This window comes from Falco biarmicus, chromosome 12, assembly GCF_023638135.1.
Source record: "Falco biarmicus isolate bFalBia1 chromosome 12, bFalBia1.pri, whole genome shotgun sequence".
Classification (NCBI taxonomy): Eukaryota; Metazoa; Chordata; class Aves; order Falconiformes; family Falconidae; genus Falco; species Falco biarmicus.
The window spans coordinates 20,841,693-20,865,733 of record NC_079299.1 but is presented as its reverse complement, the minus strand read 5'-3'; the positions used below and the strand labels follow the sequence as shown (position 1 = coordinate 20,865,733).

The 24,041-nt window shown below is 58.0% G+C and overlaps 2 protein-coding genes across 3 annotated transcripts in view; both read left to right on the top strand.

Moving 5' to 3' along the window:
- Nucleotides 1–8,522, top strand: part of TMEM63B (transmembrane protein 63B) — a 48,898-nt gene extending 40,376 nt beyond the window's left edge. For both annotated transcript variants that reach the window (XM_056357171.1, XM_056357170.1), the window contains 9 exons: nt 69–175; nt 2,018–2,104; nt 3,491–3,556; nt 3,695–3,857; nt 4,011–4,116; nt 4,235–4,402; nt 4,542–4,657; nt 4,881–4,961; nt 6,035–8,522. In XM_056357171.1, the coding sequence (XP_056213146.1) occupies nt 69–175; nt 2,018–2,104; nt 3,491–3,556; nt 3,695–3,857; nt 4,011–4,116; nt 4,235–4,402; nt 4,542–4,657; nt 4,881–4,961; nt 6,035–6,199 (1,059 nt within the window). In that variant the 3' untranslated portion in view covers nt 6,200–8,522. The remainder of the gene's footprint in view (nt 1–68; nt 176–2,017; nt 2,105–3,490; nt 3,557–3,694; nt 3,858–4,010; nt 4,117–4,234; nt 4,403–4,541; nt 4,658–4,880; nt 4,962–6,034) is intronic.
- A 2,518-nt stretch (nt 8,523–11,040) lies between these two features.
- CAPN11 (calpain 11) lies at nt 11,041–24,041 on the top strand. Its single transcript, XM_056357582.1, is given in 23 exon segments — nt 11,041–11,159; nt 13,854–14,136; nt 14,727–14,796; nt 16,243–16,361; nt 16,504–16,637; nt 16,810–16,978; nt 17,568–17,651; nt 17,731–17,816; nt 18,005–18,079; nt 18,490–18,650; nt 18,730–18,848; nt 18,850–18,900; nt 19,116–19,127; nt 19,417–19,628; nt 19,751–19,790; nt 20,040–20,105; nt 20,454–20,511; nt 20,609–20,673; nt 21,513–21,581; nt 21,712–21,790; nt 22,239–22,355; nt 22,431–22,489; nt 22,741–24,041. Coding segments are annotated over 22 exon segments (2,118 nt in total). The 5' UTR covers nt 11,041–11,159; nt 13,854–13,890; the 3' UTR covers nt 22,768–24,041.

Below are 24,041 nucleotides of genomic sequence, written 5' to 3'. Positions count from 1 at the left end.
TGTACCCGTGTCTGGTACAAGAGCTGCCACACCATGTAACATTTGGTCTCTTCTCTGCCTCATTGCAGAACCCCATCATTACCCAGTTCTTCCCTACCCTGCTGCTGTGGTGCTTCTCTGCTCTGTTGCCCACCATCGTGTATTACTCTGCCTTCTTCGAAGCACACTGGACCAGGTAAGGACAGCCAATGCCTATTCGTAGTCATACCAGTGTGCTGCCTGGCCACTAGACACTTCCCGCTGACGTAAAGCTCCCGGCTGGATCCTTCTGCTTGAACTGCTGCCTTCCACTCCCAAGTGCAGTGTTATGTTACACCTCATGGATACTTGTGGTGTGCCGTGGACAGCTGTTCTGCCAACCCTTGGCTGCTGTTGTGCAGCCTGGTTGGCTGAGCAGAGCTTGACATAGGTCTACAAGAAGTGTGGTGGCTTGACCCTGGCTGGATGCCAGGTGCCCACCAAAGCTGCTCTGTCACTCCCCTCCTCAACCGGGCAGGGGAGAGAAAATGTAACAAAAGGCTCGTGGGTCAAGATAAGGACAGGGAGAGATCGCTCAGCAATTGCCGTCACAGGCAAAACAGACTCGGCTTGGAAGAATTAGTCAAACTTATTACCGTTCCAAATCAGAACAAAACCAACCCTTCCCCTCCACCTCTCCCTTCTTCCTGGGCTTAAGTTAATTCCTGATTTCTCTACCTCTCTCCCCTGAGTGGCACAGGGGGGTGGGGAACGGGGGTTATGGTCAGTTCCTTACACATTGTCTCTGCTGCTCCTTCCTCCTCACTCTTCCCCTACTCCAGTGTGGGGTCCCTTCCATGGGAGACAGTTCTCCATGAACTTCTGCAGCATGAGTCCTTCCCACGGGCTGCAGTTCTTCACACACTGCTCAGGCACGGGTCCCCCGCAGGGTCCCAAGTCCTGCCAGCAGACCTGTTTCAGCATGGGCTCTTCTCTCCGTGGGTCCACAAGTCCTGACAGTGAACCTGCTTCAGCGTGGGCTTCCAGCAGGTCACAGCCTGCTTCAGGCCCATCCACCTGCTCCAGCGTGGGGTCCTGCATGGGCTGTGGGTGGATCTGCTACACGGTTCATCTGCATGGGCTGAGGGGGACAGCATGTCTCAACATGGGCTTCACCACGGGCTGCAGGGGTATCTCTGCTCCAGCACCTGGAGCACCTCCTGCACTGACCTTGGTGTCTGCAGAGTTGTTTCCCTCACATAGTCTCACTCCTCTCTTCCACTGGCACAGATATTTTTTCCGGCTCTTAATATGTTATCCCAGAGGCGCTACCACTGCCACAGATTAGTTCAGCTTGGCCAGTGGCAGATGCATCTTGGAGCTGGCTGGCATTGCCTCCATTGAGCATGGGGGAAGCCTCTAGCAGCTTCTCACATAAGCCACCCCTATAACCCCTGCTACCAAAGCCTTGCCGTGCAAACCCACTACAGGAAGAAACCTGGGAGGAGTTGGAACTGGTTACTGTGAGAAATGCTAGTAGCAAAGAAAGCCTTGGCTCAGGTGAATGGGCAGGGGTGGTGTGCCTGTACCCGTGTGTAAGTTATAACTTTTCCAAGGGAAAATCGCCTTAGCTCCTACAGCTTCTGGCCATAGGGAAGGTATTTGAAGTGCAAAGCAGTAGAAGAGTGCTACCTATGAGGCACTCTTCCCACAGGACGTGCAATGTAAACTTTGTTTTCCACTCTATGTTGCAAAGACTGGTGGGGAGGATGTCACCAGCTCTGATTACAGGTCAAGAGAGATGACTGCAGAGATTCCTCTAAAAATTTGAGGGGGGGGGGGGCGGGGCTTGTGGGACAAGGCGGGAGGAACTGGGACTTGCAAACAGACCTCTGACATACTGGAGGGAAAAGGAGTATATCCATGTACCAGTAGGTGGACAGGGTGGGATTCAGATTAGATACTGGGAAGTCCTTTTTGATAAGGAGGCAATGTGGGGGCAGCCCCTGGGATGGATGGGGTGATAGTGAAAGGTTAACAGCTTCCTCTCTGCCCTCAGGTCTGGGGAGAACAGGACGACCATGCACAAGTGTTACACCTTCCTCATCTTCATGGTCTTGCTGCTGCCATCGCTGGGCCTGAGCAGGTAGGGGTGATGGGAAGCAAAAGCAAGTGCAGAGGCCTGGAGTGTGGGGAGGGTTGAGGTGCGCCCTTTGTTATTCTCCTGCACCACGTCCTTTTCTCTGCACAAGTGCCCTGGCCACCATCCCCGTGGTAAGGTGGCATTTAGTTCTAGTTAGGGGACTAGGCCAGACCATACCTGGCTGGGTCTCTAGGAGCTTTTTGATTTAACCTGCAGGTGTATTGACATGTGTATGTAACAAGTTGTTAGAAATAACTCGGCAAGAATTGGCACAGTTGATGATGCATGTGAAAAGTCTACTCGAGGTCTTCTGGTGAAGGAGGCACTCCTCACCTCTGTGCACTCCAGATTTTGCACAAAACTAGTGAATTCCCCATTAGAGCCATAACTGAGTAGGTTGCGCTGTCTGTCTGTGTGGGATAGTTATGTGTAGGCTGCAGCAATGCTCATCTGTTTGTATGTGAGCCCCAAATCTTCCTGCAGGGGTTATAGAAATGCCCTGTGGCAAATAGCAATGCACCAGCTGCCAGCCATCGGCATCGGCTCCCAGCACTGAACAGTGGCTGAGTAGGGAAACTGTGAGGAAGGAAAAACCGGGGATGGGAGTGAGATGGGGGGGATCCTTACTGTGGTAGGGAGTGAGTTACAGATTGTAAGGTGGGGATCTACACACACACACACCAAATTCAGGATTCAGGGTACAGCCCCTCAGTGGTGAACTTCATCCTGAGAATAGACAAACCCTCTGACGGAGGCAAAAGAATAGTCCTCCTTCCCAGTGGGTGACTACAGCAACGTTTCCTGGCTGGGTTAAAAACACCTTGTTGCATATAACCTTATGATCTGGGCAGGTAAATGCTTTCAGATTTGCATTTTGACCAGATACCATTAAACAGACTGCACTTCCTTCTGAGGATTTGGTCCCCCTGCTGTTGCCTCTGGAGCTCTGTATTCCACCAGAACCCAAGGTGCCAGCGGATGACAATTTTATATCAAAAAATTAGAATTGATGGAAATGGGATTTGTTTCTCCTAAGGGATTTCCTTAAATCTCTGTTGGAGGGTACCTGGTACTCTTCTGTAGAGTCAGTCACCTCTTCCTTGCATGGTTGTTATGCCTAAACAGGGGAGAGAGGAAAATAGTTTATTGATAGGATCAGGGCAAAGGGAGAAGACGACACATGAGTGGGAAGTTTTATGCACCCTTCTGGGTGCTGCACTGTTTTTTCCAATGTCTGATTTACATAATTGCTGGTGACAGACCCAAAGAGGGAACAAAGCAGTCTATGGTCAGAGCTTTGAGCCCTCCTAAAGCAGCTTCCCTATATTTGCATGTGCATGTCCATATTGCTGCTTCTGACATTCCTCTTCTTGTCCCCCTCCCCCACAGCTTGGATGTGTTTTTCCGCTGGCTGTTTGACAAAAAATTCCTCGCTGAAGCTGCCGTGCGATTTGAGTAAGTGGAGTTAGGCAGAAGGCCCTTCTTTGCAGTGGGGGAGGTTCTTGTTGGTGTCCAAAGGTACTGGGGCCTCCTAACTGCTGCCCTGCAAGGGGGAAGCACCTCCTGCAGCCCACTTTTGCTGCATCTCTCCAGGTGTGTGTTCCTGCCCGACAACGGGGCCTTCTTTGTCAACTACGTCATTGCCTCTGCCTTCATCGGGAATGCCATGGACCTGCTGCGCATCCCTGGGTTGCTCATGTACATGATACGCCTCTGCCTGGCCCGCTCAGCGGCCGAGCGGAGGAACGTCAAAAGAGTATGTAGCGGGGCTGGCGGGGTGGCTCGTGGCCCCACCCAGGGATGGGAGTGCTGCGGTGGCGCTTGCCCAGTGTTGTGTGTACAGCTGGGTGTTGCACACCCTCGCTCAGCTCCCAGGGTCATGCTGATGGCTCTTTGTTCCCTCCTGCAGCACCAGGCCTATGAGTTCCAGTTTGGGGCTGCTTACGCCTGGATGATGTGCGTCTTCACTGTGGTCATGACATACAGCATCACCTGCCCCATCATTGTCCCTTTTGGTAAGTGATACCCTTCCACTTCCCTGTGTCAGAGGCTGGGGAGATACTACCTGCCAGTCAGAGACACTGGGAAAGAGGCTGATGCCCCACTCTGCTGGCATCGCTCCCTTTCTCCCAGGGCTCATGTACATGCTGCTGAAGCACCTGGTGGACCGATACAACCTGTATTATGCTTACCTGCCTGCTAAGCTGGACAAGAAGATCCATTCAGGGGCTGTAAACCAGGTGGTGGCAGCCCCCATCCTCTGCCTCTTCTGGCTTCTCTTCTTCTCTACCATGCGCACAGGTGAGTGCTGGGCTGGGATGCCAGCCCTGACCACCTACAGAGCTGCTTCCCTGGCCAGGCTGTGGTCCTGGCAGTCCCCAGCCACGGAGCACGGTCAGCATCCCTCTGACGCTGCCACTTTGGTCTTCCTTTGCCCCAGGGTTCCTGGCCCCCACTTCTATGTTCACCTTCGTGGTCCTTGTGATCACCATTGTGATCTGCCTGTGTCACGTCTGCTTCGGGCACTTCAAATACCTCAGCGCACACAACTACAAGGTGAGGTGGAGTGCTGGGTGGGGGTTCAGGATGCTTCTCCTCGAGAGCACAGCTGAGCTGCAGAACAGCAGGGGTCCCAGCCTGCTCCCCAGCAGAGCCTCTCAACCCTGGCTCCACAGAGGCAACAGTCCCAAGGCTGTCCACGCTGCTGATATGCTGCTCCTGTGGTGGAACAGCAAACGTGTTGCCCCAGCAGTCTCTTGGTTTCTCCTTTCCTTTCCAGATTGACCACACAGAGGTGGATGCCATAGAAAACAGGCAGAATGGGAGACCTGCCACCAGTCTGCCAGCTCCCAAATCAGCTGTAAGTCCCTGTCCATACCCTGACACGCTCCTTATTCATGTTTGGGAAGGGGGAGGTAACTTCCTAAGTACCTTGCTCCTAACCTCTCTGAGGCAGCACCCAAAGTCTCCCAGTGAGGGTGGGAGGCAAGTGTTGAGTGCTGTGCCCCTCACCTGAGCTGGGTGATGAAGTGTAACACCTCCCCAGCTTACCCCACCCCACACAACTCTTTCCTGCTGATTCCCAGACACCGTGTTACTTTCTGCCTCTCTCAGCTGGGACGGTGAATCCAGCTGGGTCAGTCTCCGTTCTCGTTCTGCATCTTTGCGTGCTTGCCCATCAGCAAAGGCTGTCACCCACTGGGGGGCTGGTCCTAGTTCCAGTGCAATGGGGTCTCTGTGGGCATTGCCTTTAAGGCCATGAAAATGCTCTGGAGACTCTCCCCTCCCCTGCCCAACTCTGAGATCCCAGAGTCTTGTTTTCTTTACTTCTTCTTGGCTCACTGGCTCATTCCAGCTGCTTCCTTCCACTGTAAGATTTTTCTAGTTGGAGGCCTGCAGAGTTGTTCAGGGGATACATGCAGAGATGGTGTAAAGCAGAGCCCCCCACTGGCTTCCTCGGGAGAGCAGGGCTGGGGTGTGGACGTGTAACCCAGGCTCTTTCCCAGTCTCCATGTACCTAAGGGCAGTGGCATCTTGCCAAAAGGAGATTCCCCATAGGAGGCAGACACAGCCTCAGAAGGATGTGTCCACTGGCAAAAAAAAGGGAGCAGAGTCTCCTAGTCATAATGGGCTCCAAAGAGCTGAGAAACCCCATGCTCTCCTAGCCCTGGCTCCCTGGGGATGCCGCCTGTTCCAGGATGCTGGTGTTTGGCACATCCGCTGTTGTAGGGCCAAGCCAGCCCTGCTTTTACCCCCTCTCCCAGTACATCCCATGGGGTCTGAACACTTCCTCAGCCTCCCAGTGTATCCCCATGCTCAACCTCTTGTGTCGCACTGTGTGTGTTGTGCTCTGCTGCCACGAGGAGCCTCTGAGGCTGACATGCGTTTGTTTTCTCCCCACGCCTCACCAACACCGTGCCTGGCCCTGGCCAGAAGTACATCGCCCAAGTGCTGCAGGACTCTTCACCGGAGGGTGAAGCAACTGAGTCGGAGGAGCAGGGGTCGCAGGATGAGGAGCTCATCAACACAGATGGCATGAATGACACGGATTTCCAGTCGTGTGAGGACAGCCTGATAGAGAACGAGATCCACCAGTAGGGACCTCAGAGGGCAGATGGGGAAGGATGCCCAGGAGCGGGGCAGGCTGTGTGCACGGAGACCTAGGGAGAGGCGCCCACGGGTGCCAGCTGCTGCCCTTGCCTGCCCACCCCCGGGGCCACTGCCTTCAGTGAGGGCAGGGGCCCTGCCTCAAGCTCTCCATTTCCCTGCCCCTCCACCCCTGCACCAGCCTGGCAGCTCGGCGGGCATGCTCTTTACTAGCTACCTTCTTTAATGCATCCCTGGACCCCAAAACCCTGGGGGCTGGGGAGGAGGGGGACTGTGACCCCCCTGGTGCTGCTCTGGATCTGCAGGGAGGAGGAAGGCTGGGTGCTTTGTCGGGAGGGGCACAAGGAGAATCTTTGGGGTCGTCTTAGCAGGCCCCTCTGTCCCCTGTCCTGGCAAGGAACACTAATAATTTATTAGATTTACAGGAAGGTGGTAAACGAAAAGCTTTAGTCAGTGTGTGGGATGCCCCACCTTGGTAGGGGAGTGGTTTTTGTTGCACCTTCTCCCTGTGCCTGCTTGTGCCCTTTCTCAACCCCTTGCAGCATCCACTTGGCGTGATGTGCTAGGAGCTGGGCTGGGTGCAGGGACTGGCGACAGACCCCAGGGAAGGTGACAGCCTGGCCTTGTGGTCAAAGGTGGCATCACCCCAGGGAAGGGGTGTGGGGCCGGTGTGAGCTAGGCTGCCCCCTCCCAGGGTGAGGGGTGCTGAGGGCATTTCTCATGGGCAGGAGGAGGCGCGGGCAGCCTCTCCCCCAGGTCCTGTCCCCTCCTCCCCAGGGGCACAGGCAGGGGATTGCAGCATCATTTTAAGTGGCTTTTTTTGCACATTATACTCCCCTTTCAAACAAATCAACCTGACCCCTGTGTGGTACCACAGCCCCTTTTGCTGCCCTCTGTCTGCACGGCAGGGTCAGACCTGGGGACAAGGGGGGCTGTGCTGGGGGTCTCCTGGGTGCTAGGAAGAGGGGAGAAAGGGTCCTGGACTGCAGGCCCTTGGCACCCTGCGGGGTCGGTGCTGCCTGGTTGTGACGGGGCCCCATAGGCTGCCTTCCCTGAGCTGCTGCAGGGTCTTCCCCCAGCTGAGGTTGTCAGAGAGGGAGTGAGCCCTGGGAGAGCAGCCCCTGGGAGCCCTCTCTGAGCAAGACTACCATCTGTAGGAGCACAAAATCCTCATGGGGCTGTACTGGCTTTCTTCACCTTGCCCTGACTGGGTGCAGGCTCCCCTGCCATCACCCAGCCTGAGTGAGGGGGGCTATTCCTCCCCTACCTCTGCCCTTGCCCCCTCCCTGGCAATAGCTGTGTCCAGAGGCAGGCAGGGGTCAGGATGGGCCGGAGAGGTGGACTGGATCCCCTGGCACCTGCAGGGAAGCCTGACCCTCTTTAAAGGCTCTTTGTGAGGAGGTTTCTGGTCAGGATCAGTTGCCCTCAATTGCTTCCCCCTTCCCCTTGTGTAAAATGTAAAGGAAAATAATAAATCTCCCTGCTATTGAGCTATATTTATTTCCCTCAATCCCCTGCCACCATCCTGTTTGGTGCTCATTGCAGACACTACTGTCCCTCCCTTTGCCTGTCATCTGTGGGTGCTGGGCTCACTGGGGTGTGCCCTCCAGGGTCTGATGGGCCACCTGGAAGGGGACAGTCACTTAACCTTTTTGATCACCCATGCTGGCCCTGGAGCTCCAAGCACTTTAACAGACCTGAACAAGTGAGGCATCAGCTCTGCTCCAGGGAAGGGCGGTCACATCCCATGGCTTTTCTCCCCCTTGCTTCCCTGTGAGAGGAGGGGAGCTGGACCCACAGAGCAGGCAGGGGGCTGCTCGTGGGAGGGTGTAGCTGACTGTCCTGTATGCCTCTCTGTAGGAATCCCAGGCCTGGAGGAAAGGGGGGACGCAGGGGAAGAGTTGTGAGTCTTCAGTACACGGGGAGGGCAGGCGATGCTGGCTCCCAGGGCTTGGCTAGGGCTGGAGCACGTGCAGGTGCGGAGGGGCACAGCGTCACCCATCTGCTCCAGGAATGGGCTAGAAATGAAATGAGCATATGAGCCGAGAGCTCCTGGTCCAGTCCCAGGCTGGGGCAGGGAGGATGTTGATCCTGCTTCCCTATCTTGCACCCACCTACTGCCCTTGCCCCCCAGTCCAGCAGGCAGACTGGGATGCTCCAGTCTCTGTAGGTTCGGCCGTGGCCCAGGGCTGCCTTTGTGGCCATCAGGGCTCTGCCCACGGAGAGCTGTGTGTTCTGAGTGGCACTGTCTGTGTAGAGATGTGTATAATACCCTGTATATATTTGTGTACAAAAGAAAAAAGGAAAAAAATGAGCTATTGTTCTTGCAGTCTTTTCTTTGTCGAGCAGGTTGGGGGCTGGGACCTAGGAGAGGACCCCAGCTGCAGCAGGGATCCAGGAGCATGCGTGGTACAAAAGGAGGAGTGGGGGGTTGTGCTGCCCCCCCTGTGAGCACAAGCCCTGCGCAGCTGCCGGGAACCCAGCCGTGGCTCGGGGGCTCTCCCAGCCCAAGTGGGCTCTCCCTCTGGCTGGTGGAGGCATCGGAGGCATTGCTGCTAAAAGCAGGTGGCTGGGGAGCTGCACGCGCTGAGGCTGGGTGGGGGAAGATGCTTTGGGAATGGTGTGGGAGAGGAGGGGAGTTTTGTCTGTAGCCTTGGCGGGACGTGTCAGCCCAACCGTACGGTCCTAATAGCAATTTATGTGGCTGCTGTCACCTAGCCTGGTTTGGGTGGACAGCTGAAGCCTTTGGGAAGGGGTGAGGGGTGCCAGACCCCTGGAGCACAGCCAGGCGGGGAGCGCTTTCCTGCCATGTGATGCTGCTTGTAGCTCAGCCAGCCCGCAGGATTGCTGCCCTGGCGCAGGCCGGAGCTGGGGGGGCCCCGGGCAGCTGCTGCCTCCTCATTAACTTGCGTGTGGTGGCCGTTGCTCAGAGGATGGCACCGCGGAGAGGGGAGCTGCGGGGCGGAGTGACCCCGGGCTCCCAGCTCCCTTCCCACCTCGCTGTGTTCAGGCTCTGTGGCTCCGTGTGCCAGCAGCGCAGCGTGAGCTGGGCACAAAGCACTCTCCCGCCCCTGGCAGCCCACAGCCAGGGTACTGGGAAGAGGCGATGCCTGGGCACAGACAAAGAGAACCGAAGAACAGTGCCTGCTGCCAAGTCCTTGCAGGCATCGCTGCAAAGGGAAGCTTGAGGGAAGGGAACAAGGAAATTGTGCAGGTATTTGTGCACATTTGACAAAAATTGCTCCCAAGCAGAAGAGGCAGGACATGAGACAGCGTGTGTGACAGGATTACGTGTGTGACAGGATTACGGGGGAGCTGCCTCCTACCCCAGGAGAGTGAGCTGTGAAAGCAGCTTTAAAGACTATCGAGGGGTAATGAGGCAAGCGATGAATGGGTCACAACAAGGACAGGCACTGTTCTGGGTGGATCTGAGTGGATCACTAGTGGTCAAGACCAGAGGAAAAGCTACAGAGCTGTTCAGGCACAAGCCCAAAGCAGGAACAAGTCCTGGCGCTTCAGGTCTGCTTGCTCCTCTGAAAGCATGCTGCTGCCTGCAGCTTGCCTCGGAGCTGGCTGGTGGCCCCAGCAGGGACCCCCCTATGCTTCTAGCCCGCGGGCAGTGATGCAGCCGCCTTCTGGCTGAAGGTAAGATGGAGCAGCCACTGTGGCAACCCAGAGCAGGGCACCCCAAAGCTTCCTCTGCACCAGGGTGGGCAGAATGAGCTGCCCGCGGTGGGTGGGCTCTCCTAGCTGGAGATGGCAACATGGCAGTGCCACTGGGTGGCAGCCAGGGCTGGCATGTTCTCTTGTAGGTGTAGCAGGACCTGGCTACAGCTGGTTTTGAATGTTCTAGTTGCCCTTCCCTCAGGCAAGAGACAGAGCTCTTGATCCCATGTGCAACCTGCTCCCTGCTTAGGAAGGATTTGCCCTCCTGGGGCAAGACAGGTGGGTTAGAAGGCAGGTGCTCTTGAGGAGCAGCTGGATGCCAGCTCCGGCAGTGAGGGGGTATGGGCACAGCTTCCCCGGCTGCAACCAGGCGTGAGGGGAGGAGGAGGAGCCCCGCAGCTGGTGACACTCGTTGGGATCACCATGTTCAGCCCTGGCACCAGAAGGATGGCAATGCAGAGCTTCTTCCTGGGGCTGGGCCGGGCCATGCTGAGCTGGTCATGCCAGGCCAAACCATGCTGTACTGAGCCACGTTGGCCGTGCTGGGCTAAGCCACGCCAGTCCATGCTGGGCCATGCCATGCCAGGCAAAGCCATGTTGCACCACAGCGGGTTGTGTGGTGCTGTGCCGAGCCCCGCTGTGGCCGTGCCCGCTGGCAATGGCACCACCCCACCACCACCCCGCATAGCCATGCCATGAGTCATGGAGGGCACGTACGGGCAGCCCCAGGCAGCGGGGCCTGCTGGAGGTGGGCCCTGCCGGCACCCAGCAGCAAGGGGCAGCTGGTGGGGTGGGTGCTGGCCATGGCCGCCAAGGCTTGCACGAGAAGGTGGTGTGAGCACAGCCCCGCCGGGCACAGGGGAAGGAGAAGGGATGTCTCGGCTCAGCCGTGGCACCGTAAGGTCAACAACAAGGGATGAGGCGCAGCACAGAGCTCTGTCCAGCCAAGCTGGGGTGCCAGCAGCACGGGGCAGTGCCGTGTCACTCCTAAACCCTTTCCCAGGGGCAGGTCACCTCCTTTACTCCTTCCAGCCCCGGTTTCCCTGTGGACCGAGCCCATTGCTTAGATCAAAGGTGAGGAGGGCGCCCAGCCCGGCGGCCCCGGTAAATCTCCCGGTAGCTGCGAGCAGTCGCTGCGCCTTTAATTCCCCCTCCCACCGCCCTCCCGGCTCTGCTCGCACATCCTGCCCGCCGAAACCCCACCTTCCGCGGCGGGGCCGTGCCGAGCCGGGCCGGGCTGGGCTGGGCTGAAGCGGGCAGGGCGGTGGCGGCGGCGGCAGCTTCCGTAAGTCCCCCTCCTCCCCCCTCCTCCATCCTCGCCCTTATCCGACCCCCAGCATGGGGCCAGCGCCGGGGGTCCCCGCGGACGGTCCCCGCTGGCGGGCGGCGGGCAGGGCGGAGGCCCCCGCGGCTGCTTCCCGCCGGGCTCCCGGTTCCTCCCGGTCCCTCCCGGCCCCGCCGGTCCGCGGGGATTTTTGCGTTAGGTAACGCAGCCGCAGGGACCCGGAGGCTTCCTAGTCAGGGCGGTGAGTGAAATGGGTACCGCAGCCACCCGGGATGCGCTGCCGACCCCCCAGCCAACGCCGCATCTCGTTGAGGGGTTGCGCGAGGACAAAGGGGAGCTTGTGGGAAAGGAGGATCTTTGTCACCCGGGGGGCTGGGAAGGGCTTGAGAGCTGCTTGCGCAGTGTGGGACCCTCGGGGCGGCTGTGGCCCCTTGCCCCGAGCTGAGTATGCGGCAGAATGCGGTGTCCGGACTCGGCCTGGCTCGTGTTGAGGAAGGGAGCTCCCCCTTCCTTCCGTCTCCGAGAGCAGCTGGCAACCAGGGATCTGCAGAGATTTTTGGCTGGGTTTCAGCAATGATGCTGTCCAGGGGCTTTTCAGTGTGTGCTAAGGTGCAAAGGTATCAGGGACCCGGCAGGGACCAGCATGTCTTTCTGCTCCCACCTGGGAGGGGTCAGAGATGCCCATGATACTGGAAAGCATCATATTGTGGATGAAGATTGCCTGGTGTGGAAAACTGCCCTGGGGGCTTGGCTTGTCTCTGCAACCGCCTTTCCTCCTCCGAGAAGAGCCTGCAGCATCAGCCTGGCAGGGGTGTCAGCAACTGACCCCATCGCTTAAGGCCCCTGCGTGGTTCCTGTCCCATCCAGGGGTCTGAAATGTTTTTGCTTGCTCTGCGCTTGCGTGACCTCCGTCTGCCACTAAGCACAACCTTCCCAAGTATTTTGAGCCACAGAGCTAAGAATAACTTGTACGGTGCCCGTGTCTGGGCTGCAACGCAGCTCCCCATGTCTGCGGCCATGTCCAGCACCGGTAGGCAGGGGGGAAGAGGGGGTAGGGGCTGTGGGCAGGGGGAGTTTCCTGGCCCTCGGCAGGCTGGGGTGTGGGTGCTGGGGTGTGAGTGCCGGGGAGGTGGCGAGGTGGGTGCTGGAGGCTGTGCAAGTGGCTGTATTTAGGATTCCTCCTCCCACAGCCCCTCTGGGCTCTGGGCAGGTGCTTGGAGCAGAGGAGCCATCCCGCCAGCCCTGCAGGCAACGAGTATCTCGACACTGGGAGAGGCTGCCAGGGTGCTGGCTGCAGAGCAGGAGTGTGAGGGAGGAGGCAGTGGAGAAGGGCTGAGCTCCATAGATTTGGGGCCGTTGTAGAGAAGAGCTGGCACTGCCTTGGAGAAGGATAGCGAGTTTAGAGCATCCCCAGACTGGCAGAGTGACGGGGAGGAGTAGATTTTCCTCCTGAAAAGCTTCTGGTTAGGGCAGCCTCTTGGGTTAGCAGCCAAGTTTATGCCCTGTGCCAGGGGCTTGTACCCTTCTCGCTGTCACTTGCCTTCCCTCAGCCAAGGAGAGCTGCCTCTCCAGAGCCAGGCTGCACCTTGCTCCCTCAGCCGCTCAGAGTGGGCTGCTAGCTCCTGGGTTACTCGCCCAAGGACTGCTCCGCTGCCTCACGCGGAGAAACCTCTGGAGTATTTGGCAGCAGCTGAGACAGCTGGGGAGCGGGGCAGGGTGAGCCGCAACGCCGGTGGGCCCGTGGTGGTGGCACCTGCCCCACGGCCCTGCTGCAGGTGACCCTGCCTGCGCGGACCAGACAGCTCCTTCCCACCCGGGCAGCGCCCTGTGCTGTTCCTGCCGGTTCGAAGCACCCAGCCGTGAGCTGCCAGGGGACGCCTGTGGCAAGGCCTTCGCCAGGGCAAGGGACCGGCACAGTGGGGGGCTCTGCCCTGCCCCGTCCCCGGGTGCCCCGCGGCATCCCCCATCCCTTCCCCGCGGCATCCCCCATCCCTTCCCCGGCGCCTCCCCGCAGGCTGCTCCACTTGAGTCACCCTGGGCCGTCCCGCCTCTTCCCTCCGCCGTCCCCCCCGGGCCGACAGGGCCCTCCTGCCCCCGCAGGGCTCCTCCCTTCCCGGCCCTACTGACTCAGTGCTGGGGCAGCCGGGAGAGGGAGCGGAGCCCGGGGCTGGGAGAAGCTGCGGGCCGCTGACACCATCACAGCTGCAACGGACGAGAGGAGGGAAGGTCCCGGAAGGCTGTGCCGGGAGGAGAGGCTGTTGATGGGGGCGGAAAGTGGCGAAAGTGCCTGAAATTCCTCTGAGCTTGGCCTTTCTGCTCAGCGGGATGGAACGGGAGAGCCACGGGCTGCCTCCTGCCAGCCGGCCCTCAGAGCCGCTCTGCTCGGTCAGTGTCCCCTACGGACAGCAGGGCTGCGGTGGCCGGGCTGGAGGCTGTGGCCCAGAATGGGGCTGCAGCTGGGGGTGGCATCTGAGGGGGCTCTCCTGGCACGCCGGCACACCCTGGGGATGCTCCGTGTGCAGGCTCTGCTCGTTGCTCCTGGGCAGTGCCAGCAGAAAAGGTCCCCGCCGTGGAGGTGGTGGGCAGCTGGGGATCCAGCCCTGAGCCTGGCACTGTGTGAAATGGCTGACGTCCCCAGGGCGGTGCAGGGGTGCTGGGCCCTGCCTCAGCCTGGCTGTGCCTGTTTCGTTGCAGGGAGCAGAGCTGAAGGCAGTGCTGCCGGTGCCCAGCCATGATGCCCTTTGGTGGGATGGCTGCCCGTCTGCAAAGGGACCGCCTGAGAGCCGAAGGCGTTGGCCAACACGACAACGCTATCAAATACCTCAACCAGGACTATGAGGCCCTCAAACAGGAGTGCATTGAGAGCGGCACCCTCTTTAGGGACCCCCAGTTCCCAGCCGGCCCCTCTGCCCTCGGATTCAAGGAGCTGGGGCCACATTCCAGCAAGACGCGGGGGGTGGTGTGGAAGCGTCCATCGGTAAGTGCTGGGCTGGCTTCTTTTCAGGCTGGGCTGGCGTCCCTGCCCTGCAAGGTCTGCACTGACGTGGTTTGCCAAGCTGCAGCCTGGCCCTGGCCTGCTTCTCTCAGTGCTCAAAGTTTCTCCAGTGCTTCACAGCATCCTATCCCAAGGGCCTGGCAATGCCCCATAAGCGTCTGTTCAGAAGAGCGTTGTGTCTAGCAGGTCCTGCTTCCTCTGGGCAGCAGACTGTGGGCTTTAAAGTGGGCAGGCTGTGTCGTTGCTTCTAGGTGTCATGGCATGGATGTGTCACCCTCAGTTACTGGGGCTTTTGGGGGTGTATGTTCCCCGGTGCCTCGAGCGCAAGGGGAATGCCGTTAGTCTGTCTAGCTGTGTACGCACATGGCTACTGCAGATCTTGTCTTGCCTTACTGTGATGGCCTTGGGGTTGCAGTCAAGCAGATCTCCCTGGCAGAGGGCAGGTGGGGTGCGTCTCTCAGGGACTGTATTCCCTTCCTCCGAAGTCAGAGCTGCAGCGGGGGCCAGCCCCACAGAAGCCTAGGCCCTGCCAAGATTCAGCACCAGCGTCTGATTCTCTCCTTCTCCTGCAGGAATTAGTGGATGACCCGCAGTTCATCGTTGGCGGTGCAACCCGGACAGACATCTGCCAGGGGGCTCTGGGTGAGTGCTGGAGCTGTATCCCCAGACCTTAGTCTGGAGAGCAGTGCCTGGGGAGGGTTGGCGTGGCTGGAGAAGAGGTGTTTCTGTAAGGCTGAGGGTGGACCTGTTTCACAGCACCTTTCCCCAGGCCCATGCAGCACATTTTCATGCCAGACTGCACAGCCATCTCTGTACCAAAGGTTCCCTTCCCATTTAGTGTGGTGGAAACTGGGAGGCTGGGGACACCCTGTGCCTCCTGGTGGCTCTAGGTTAAGGCTCCATGAAAATGGGGTGCTGTGTGCACAGCTTGACCATGCTAAGACCAGGGGAGGTTTTGGGTGTATTCATGCCTGAAACATGCTGACAGTGCCAGGAGCTGCTCCAAAGAGGTCTCTGCTTTGGTAAATGGTGAGGGGTGGCAGCTGGATGACAGTAACAAACTGAGGTGAGGACATGCTGGTCATGGCAAAGTATTTGTGAAAGAACACAGTGTGGCAGGAAGGAACCGAGAGGAGAGCTACAAAGTGCAAGTGGCAATTTATCATTTCTCCAAGGCAAAGGCACTAAGACAAGGGAAGCAGTGTTAATGGGCTGGGTAGGCTGGAAGGACTGGCAACTGGGATTTCATGGTCATCAGAACCAGATCTGGGTACCACCAAGAGTGTCATCCTGATCTGAATTAGGCATTTGGCTGGAAGTATCATGTGCCTTAGCACATATAGCACGCTGGTTTCAGGGCTGACCACATTTAATGTATTCAGTAATTAGAACAAACTTGCAGTGGTAACTGGAGCAGATAACAGCCCTGAGCACTGCGGTGGTGTTCAGGTGGTTATTAAAAAGTCTAAAATGCCATTTGGTCAAACCACAGTCCCATACAGGTTATCCAGGCTTAAAGCTATGGTGCGACAGTCTTCAAAGGCAAAAGGGAAAGGGGAACTGCGGCAATGGATTTTAAAGTGCAGTGCTGGCCTGGAGCAGCACTTGTGGTTAAGAGCACTTGGAAGGAAAAGTGCAGTGGTGTTGCTCACAATGTGAGAAGCTGGGGCAGAAGCATTAGACCTCTTGCTCGATGAATTTTTTTTTTAAATGCAAAGTGTAATTCTGCTGCAGAACTCCGTGTCTGAGATACAGAGGGCAGACACATGAATGAGTCCCTGGAGGGCCTAGATAAGCGGCTGCAGGAGGGCTGGCTGTATGTCATGGTCTGGACAGTGGCTCCAAGTCAGGGAGGATTGTTCCTTGTTGCCTTGAGCTAACACTTCTCTCCAAGGCAGGCTGAGTGAGCCTGGCTCCCTGAGCTCCATTCATCTGTTGGACCCTCTCTGGTTTCTTCATGTGCTTTCTGAGTGGGGAAGCCCCAAACGTTTGCAAAAAAGCACGCTGTGGGGTCCTACACATCCACCACCTACCCCGGCCAGCTAGGAAGGTGGTGGGTGCTCACACCAGCTTCCTCTCCTCCCCCAGGTGACTGCTGGCTGCTGGCTGCCATCGGCTCCCTCACGCTCAATGAGGAGCTCCTGCACCGTGTGGTGCCCCACGGGCAGAGCTTCCAGGAGGACTATGCTGGCATCTTCCACTTCCAGGTGGGCTGGGAGCTCCTGGCCCTCCACAGCTGGTTGGGCTGGGGTTGGGAAGGAGGGCACTGGGTGAGGGCATCCCTCTGGGGTAGGGATGAGCAAGTTGTGTGATGCTCTGAGCTCACCCCACTCTCTCCTGACCCCCCAGATCTGGCAGTTTGGTGAATGGGTGGATGTGGTAGTGGATGACCAGCTGCCCACCAAGGACGGGGAGCTCCTGTTTGTCCACTCGGCAGAGTGCACCGAGTTCTGGAGTGCTCTGCTGGAGAAGGCCTATGCCAAGTGGGTACCCCTGTGGTGGGCACGTGGGCGGGTGGGGGACAGGGCCCCTCACTGTGCGGGGCAGAAGCGAGGGGGTCTTTTCTGTCCCTGGCCCTGCTGGCGCTGGGTGCCTGGGGAGCAGCAGTGTGCTATCCTTGTCACCTCACGTGCCCCCTCACCCACCGGTGCTCAGGCTGAACGGCTGCTATGAGTCGCTGTCAGGGGGCAGCACCACCGAGGGCTTCGAGGACTTCACCGGCGGCGTGGCAGAGATGTATGACCTCAAGCGGCCGCCGCGCAACATGGGCCACATCATCCGCAAGGCGCTGGAGAGAGGTTCCCTGCTGGGCTGCTCCATCGACGTAAGTGGTGCACTGGCATGAACCAGGGGCTCTGCCCTAGTAATGGCCAAAGCGAGGCCTCGCAGCCTGAGACTGTGCCAGCAGTCCCCTCGCTGGGACACTGGGCAGGAGGTTAATTCTTTCCCCTCTTAGCAGAGCACACTTTCCAGAGCCAGCGTGGCAGCCCTGGGGCACTGTGTGTGGGGCTGCAGCCCAGCTGCTGTGAATGGGCTCCTTTGGGTGGAACAGGAATGTCCATCTCAAGTGCGGACTGCTGAGCAAGGGTCTGCCTATAGCTCTGGCCACGTCTTGCATCAGTGTCTGTGAATTAGCTGGAACAGCGTTTTCCATCTCCCTCTCATTAAATCCTTTTCTTGCTTTCTGAAGTTTGGGTGGTTCCCCGCTGGATCTCCAGGGTCCTCTGGCAGGGAAACTGTCTTTAAATCCTCCTCAGCCAGCAGCCTTTGAGCACAGGGAGTTGCTACCTTCTGCTTCTCGTGGCTGGAGCAGTGCAAAGCAAGGGGAATTCTCCACATGGTGGAGGGAAGAGGTAGGGATAGGACTGCACGAATTCAATTGCATTCACTTGAGTTTTGCACACTCTCCTCAGATCACAAGTGCCTTTGATATGGAAGCAGTGACCTTCAAGAAGCTGGTGAAGGGCCATGCCTATTCTGTCACAGCCTTCAGAGATGTGAGTTGGCTAGATGAGACTTGAATAGCAATAAAATTCCTTTAAAATAAATAAAATAAAATAAAACCTCCTGTGGCAGGTGAACTACCGGGGACAGCAGGAGCAGCTCATCCGCATCAGGAACCCCTGGGGTCAGGTGGAGTGGACCGGAGCCTGGAGCGATGGGTGAGTTGGACAGATGGGAGACTTCAGTCCCGCTGCTGGCAGGCCAGTGGGCTCCGCACACACAGCAATCAAGAGCACCGCAAGTTCAGTGTGCCGTGCCCTTCACATCAGAGAGGGGGGCAGTTGAGGGCAGCTCTGAATTCACCTTGAGTAGTCCTCATTTAATTGTCTCTCTCCTGCTATTCCAGCTCCTCTGAGTGGGACAACATTGACCCTGATGACAGGGAAGAGCTGCAGCTGAAGATGGAGGATGGAGAGTTCTGGTGAGTGCCACAGCAAAGTGCTGCTTTTTTTCAGCAGTTAGCCTGGGAAGGAGCAGAGTAGCTGGAGGGAGATCCTGCCGTCCTACTTCACCTGAAGCACATGACCTGCCTTTATGAGCTGACATTCCAGCACTGGAGAGCCTGCTAACATTCTGTCATCTGATCTAGTTAATAATTTTCCTCCCTTCAGGGAAATACAGCCCAACTAAATGCGAAATAAACATCTAGGAAGGGTAAATACACAGTCTTCCCCAAGCCCAGCAGCAGGCTTTAAGTGAGCTGTAACTCAGGGTAGAAGGTCTTGCTGTCACTTAATTCTCCCAAAATGTTGGCTGGGTCCAGAGCTGCTTGTGCTCTCCTCCCTCCCCCTCAGCAGCGGCCTAGCCTCAGCCCCTGCCTGCCTCCCACAGGATGTCTTTCCGGGACTTCATGAGGGAGTTCTCCAGGCTGGAGATTTGCAACCTGACCCCCGATGCCCTCACCAAGGACGAGCTCAGCAGATGGCACACACAGGTGTTTGAGGGCACGTGGCGCCGGGGGAGCACTGCTGGGGGCTGCAGGAATCACCCAGGTACCTCTCCCATCCATATGTCCGCTTTTGGCAGCGTGATGGAGCAGGATGTCTCATCCATGCATCCTCTTCCTCCCAGCCACATTCTGGATCAACCCCCAGTTTAAGATCAAGCTGCTGGAAGAGGATGACGACCCTGGGGACGACGAGGTAGCCTGCAGCTTTCTGGTGGCTCTGATGCAGAAGCACCGGCGGCGGGGAGCGGCGGGTCGGGGGCGACATGCACACCATTGGCTTCGCTGTCTACGAGGTAACCCCTGCCCACCCTGATGCTGCTTCCTTGGGACTGGGTCAGCCCTGCCAGTCCTGCCTCAGCCTGGCACCCCAGTCCTCAAGGAAACCTTTCCCACCTGCTTCGGCCAATCTGCGGGTTAATGTCCCCCATCCCGTGCTCCCTGCAGCTGTAAGGGAAGGGAGCAGGTACAGGGATTCTGATTTTTTTCCCCTTTTCTCTCCTCCCTGCAGGTTCCTGAGGAGGTACGTCCTGCGCTACTGGAGCCTACCCCCTCTTGGGCAGAGTGCAAGGAATGGGTTAATGCACATGCATGCACACTTGTGCACCCAGTGGTGTGGGAGCTCCCACCGTGCTGGCAGTGGCTAGGGTGCTAATGGGTGCTGGGCACCTCCATGCAGGCAGGAGGGATGGCTCCTGCTGGGATGGACAGGGCAGGGATGTCCTGCCCGACAGGGCTGGCTTTGGTCCCACCTCTCCCTGTGGGTCCCCCGTGTTGTGGGGCAGTGGTCCATAGCACGTTTGTTCCCCCAGGCCCAGGGCAGCCAGCCTGTGCACTTGAAGAAGGACTTCTTCCTGCGAAACCAGTCACGGGCACGGTCTGAGACCTTCATCAACCTGCGGGAGGTGAGCAACCAGATCCGGCTGCCCCCGGGCGAGTACATCGTTGTGCCCTCAACTTTTGAGCCACATAAGGAGGCCGACTTCATCCTGCGGGTCTTCACTGAGAAGCAGTCAGACACAGCGTGAGTCCTTGCCTGGCCAGCGGATGCCCTGTGTCTGTGAACAGTGGGACATCTCCCCACCACAGGCAGCCTGCTGGCTGGGGACCCCATTTAATCACTTCGTTCCTCCTTTCTGCTCCCAGGGAGCTGGATGAGGAGATCTCGGCAGATCTGGCAGATGAGGTAGGAGCCACCACTTTGGTTTGGTTGATGCTGAGGCTCTGGGGCTTGGGAAGAGGAGCTGTAGGCTGCCTGGGTTTGGGATGTCACAGTGTCTGGAGAGGGGCTGTCAAGGTGATGGGATGTGGGAAGTAACAAAAATGAGAAGAACAAGGAAGAGCTTTCCTTCCAGTTTGGGTTTGCTGAGCATGGAAGGCAGGGCAGAGCCCAGGTTGACCACTAACCTCTTCTTTCTGGCCTGCGTCACCCCAGGAGGAAATAACTGAGGATGACATAGAGGATGGCTTCAAGAACATGTTCCAGCAGCTGGCAGGGGAGGTGGGTACAGCTGCGCCAAGCCCTGGAGAGCCCTGGCCTGGAGAGGGGATGGGAGGGGACACCTGGCCATGAGAACTCCAGCCCACCCCATGCTCACTCAGTCCCATCCTGCAGACAAGTCCATCTCCACCACAGCTGAGCCCAGCTGCCCCCAGGGGTGGTGTGATGGGGACAGATTTGGAGAAGGGGCATCCAGCTGTGGCCCAAACTCTTCTGGGCATGCAGGAAATGCACTGGCACCCTGATGCTTTGTGACTAAGGTGGAGATGCTTAGGCAGGAGGAGGGAAAGGGCCACAAGTGGGGCAGAGAGCAGGCAAGGGGTGCTGCTAACTCTGCTTCTGCTGCAGGACATGGAAATCAGTGTCTTCGAGCTCCGAACTATTCTGAACAGAGTCATCGCTAGACGTAAGTGCTGCCCATCCTCCCCGTGCTCCCCACAGCCTGGGCCTGCTCAGCAGGTTGGGTTTTGATGCATATCCTCAACCTCCTCCTCTGTCTGCAGACAAAGATCTGAAGACAGATGGGTTCAGCCTGGACTCCTGCCGCAATATGGTCAACCTGATGGATGTATCCTCTTGGCGCTGTGGGCAGGGACCAGATTCCCTGGTGCTCAGCCTGCCAGCATCAAGACTTTTCCGTGGGAGCTGGGGCTTGGCTTTCTGGCTGTGCCAAGGCTGTTTAATCAGGAGAAGGAAGGAAAGCGTCCTTGCGGCTTCAGGGCCGCTTGTCCTACACACCTGGGCTTTAGCAGCAGGCTTTTTGGAAAGGGCCATCAGTTCCCCTGCTTGCTTTGGGCCCTGGCTCCACCACCAGAAGCCCAGCCCAGCCCTACTCACACCTTCAACCTTCCCCTCTGGGAGGAAGCTCCCCGTGCTTTCCTTCCCCACAGAGGATGCCACCCAGCCTTCAAGGCACTCCTGGACGGGAATGAGGGCTGTTGGGCTTCTTTCTCCCCAAACCATCCTGACCAGCAGTTAAGAATGAGGGGTGTAAAGCAACAGGAGCCATGGCCTGTGCTCCTGCTTGCATGAGGACACGCACCTGAGAGGTCAGGCGGGTGTAGAGGAGCACCTCCGAGCCCTTCTCTATTCTGGCCCTGCAGCATCCCTTTTTGCTGCAGGCCAGCTCAGTTTTGCTCCGAGGACACCACAGCAATGTGGTACCTACAGCAGCGGCACAGCTGCTCACAGGGAGTGACATGGCAGCAAGTTTAAGCATTGCAGAACTGCTGGGTTGCAGGCTCTGATCTTGCTGATGGTGGAGGACAGAGAGGGGAAGTTAGGGGAGAAATTGGGCAGGCCAAGTGTGGCCAGGCTTTTCTCACCTCGAGTGGCAGGGATCTGATGGCTTTGCCTTTACACCAGCCCCTTTGCTGGCTGTTTTCTCCTTGACCCTCTGCTCCCCAGAAAGATGGCAGTGCCCGCCTCGGGCTGGTGGAGTTCCAGATCCTGTGGAACAAGATCCGCAGCTGGCTGGTGAGGAGGAGCGTGGAACATGGCACACTGCACAGGGGTAGCACCCCTCCTGCGGCAGCACCATGAGGGGATGGCCAGACTAGAGGCCACAGGAGAGCCTGCCCTTCACATCCTCTATGATGTTTTGCAGGGAATCTTCCGCCAACACGACCTGGATAAGTCGGGCACCATGAGCTCCTATGAAATGCGCATGGCTCTAGAGTCAGCCGGTAGGTCTGGAGAAGGATGTGGCTGGGATGGGGGCTCCTGCTGTTGGAGCCTTGTCCCAAATATCTGGAGAAGAGTGTAATCAGCCTATATTACATGCTTGGAGCCAACTTGTTGTGATAGTGAGATGTGGCCCATGTCTACATGGGGCTTTCTCCATCCCAGCTGTGCTGAGTGCTGGAGCCTTGGAGTTAGAGACGCACACAAGGTGGTTCCAGCTTCTGTCCTCTGGCCAGCAGGGTCCCATCCTAGCGAAGCAGAGACCTGGGGTGGAATAGTTTGCTAACTAGTCATATGGCTCCAGGGAGAGCATCGCCTCTTCCTGCTGAGGCTGGACATGGTGCCCTTCCCTGGCTGGGCTGGTGGCCCCTTCAGGTTGGGGCATGGACTTTCATAGTTACACCCTCCTCTCCAGCCTCCCTAGGGTGCCGACTGCTCTCTGCCTTGCAGGTTTCAAGTTGAACAACAAGCTGCATCAGGTGGTGGTGGCCCGCTATGCAGATGCTGACATGGGTGTAGACTTCGACAACTTTGTCTGCTGCCTGGTGAAGCTGGAGGCCATGTTCAGTGAGTGGTGGCTCTGGGGCAGGGAGGGCAGGGACAGAAGGATGCATTGCTCACCTTGCTCTTGTGCCCCTGCAGGGTTCTTCCGCAGCATGGACCCCGAAGGCACTGGCACCGCTGTCATGAACCTATCCGAGGTAAGAGCTCAGCTCAGTGGGAGGTGGGGTGGGAGACAAGGGAACAAGGCATTAGTGTGAAGGGAGCGCCTGAGGTGGGTGGTAGAAAGCCCTCCGGCCCCTTGGGTAGGGAAAGAACCTGTAAAAGATCAAGATGAGAAGACAGGATTGCTGCAGGCTCCGTGTTTCTTGGAGGGCCGACAAAGTTGACACATAAGGGCATGTCAAAAACGCAGTAGCCCCTGCTCATCCCTTCTCCCTCTCCTTCCCAGTGGCTGCTGCTGACGATGTGCGGCTAGAAGCCACGACAGATCCACTGCGACTGGGACACCCCAGCGGGCCAGGCCCACTCCAAGTGCCTCCCCTTGGATCTGGACATAGGATACTCTTCCCCCCCTTGCTCCATCCTGCGCTGAGCCACCAGCCCTGCCTCCCAGCAAGCCTCACGCCACTCTCTGGTGGACCAGGGGTCAAAGCAGGCAGAGGATACCCTTCTCCTCTTCTGGGCTGGGCTTCTTTCCACTCCCCCCTCCCCTCTCCCCACTCCAGAACAGGAGGAGGGCAAGCAGCATGGGGTACGTCTGCATGGCTGGAGTGAAGGAGTAGGCTGAGCGCCAGCTACGGAGCAGGGAGAAGCAGGAGCTGCAGGGGAAAGAGCCAAGGGGGACACTCGTATCGCTTGCTCTAGTGCTGCCCCATCCATCCCCACCGGCACGCGTTGCCTGTCTCTGTGACCACACCTGGGAGCATCAGCTGCCAAGGTACTGCCTTGCTCAAGCAGATGCAGTGGGTTCCTGGGGAGACAGTGGCCTTCTGGGAGGAGGAAGGGCCATACTCCTCTTCAAGTCCTTGCACTGCACTCATCGCCACTAAGCACGACCAAAGCGTGGAGCCCACTGGCTCCTTCTGCGTGGCCTTCAACACAATCCCTTCCAGCTCCATGCCCCTGCATCCCTCCACTGGGTCAAGCCCTGTAACTTAAGCACTGAATGTTTGGGGTCTCCCCTGCCACATAAGCACGTGCCACCCTGTAGTGCAGCAGGAAGCTCCTCTCTTCTGCGTGGGCACAGCAACGCCACTGCCATCATGGCAGTTTGGCCTCCTCTTCCATCCCTGGGAGCTCTTGGGGCATCTGCTGCCCCTGCTCATGGCCCACAGCAGGGCTGGGAGGGTCCAGCACCCAGGAGGTGATGCCCTCCCCCAGAGAGGAGGGGGGAGTGGTTCGGGGAGTGTTCTCCAGCACACAGTTGGGTTTCTTCCCCCTTACCCTCCCACACTGTTACACTCTCTTCCCTTGGGTTCCTGCGCCCAGTGCGGACGGATTCCAGTGTCAACATATTTGTACTTCTCTGTGCTCCTGCACTCCACTCACCTTCTGAGGTAATGGGGTGGCTCCAGCTTGGGGGCGGGTGGCAGCCATCCTTTGCCCTTCAGAGGCAGGCAGTTAGCATCCCCCAGACCCCTGCCGTTGCTGGAGGATGCACCTGCAGCAATAACCACTGCTGCCAGCCTGGCAGCTCCGCTTCCTCACCTACTCACCGCACAATCCGGGAATAAACTAAGATCTGTTGGA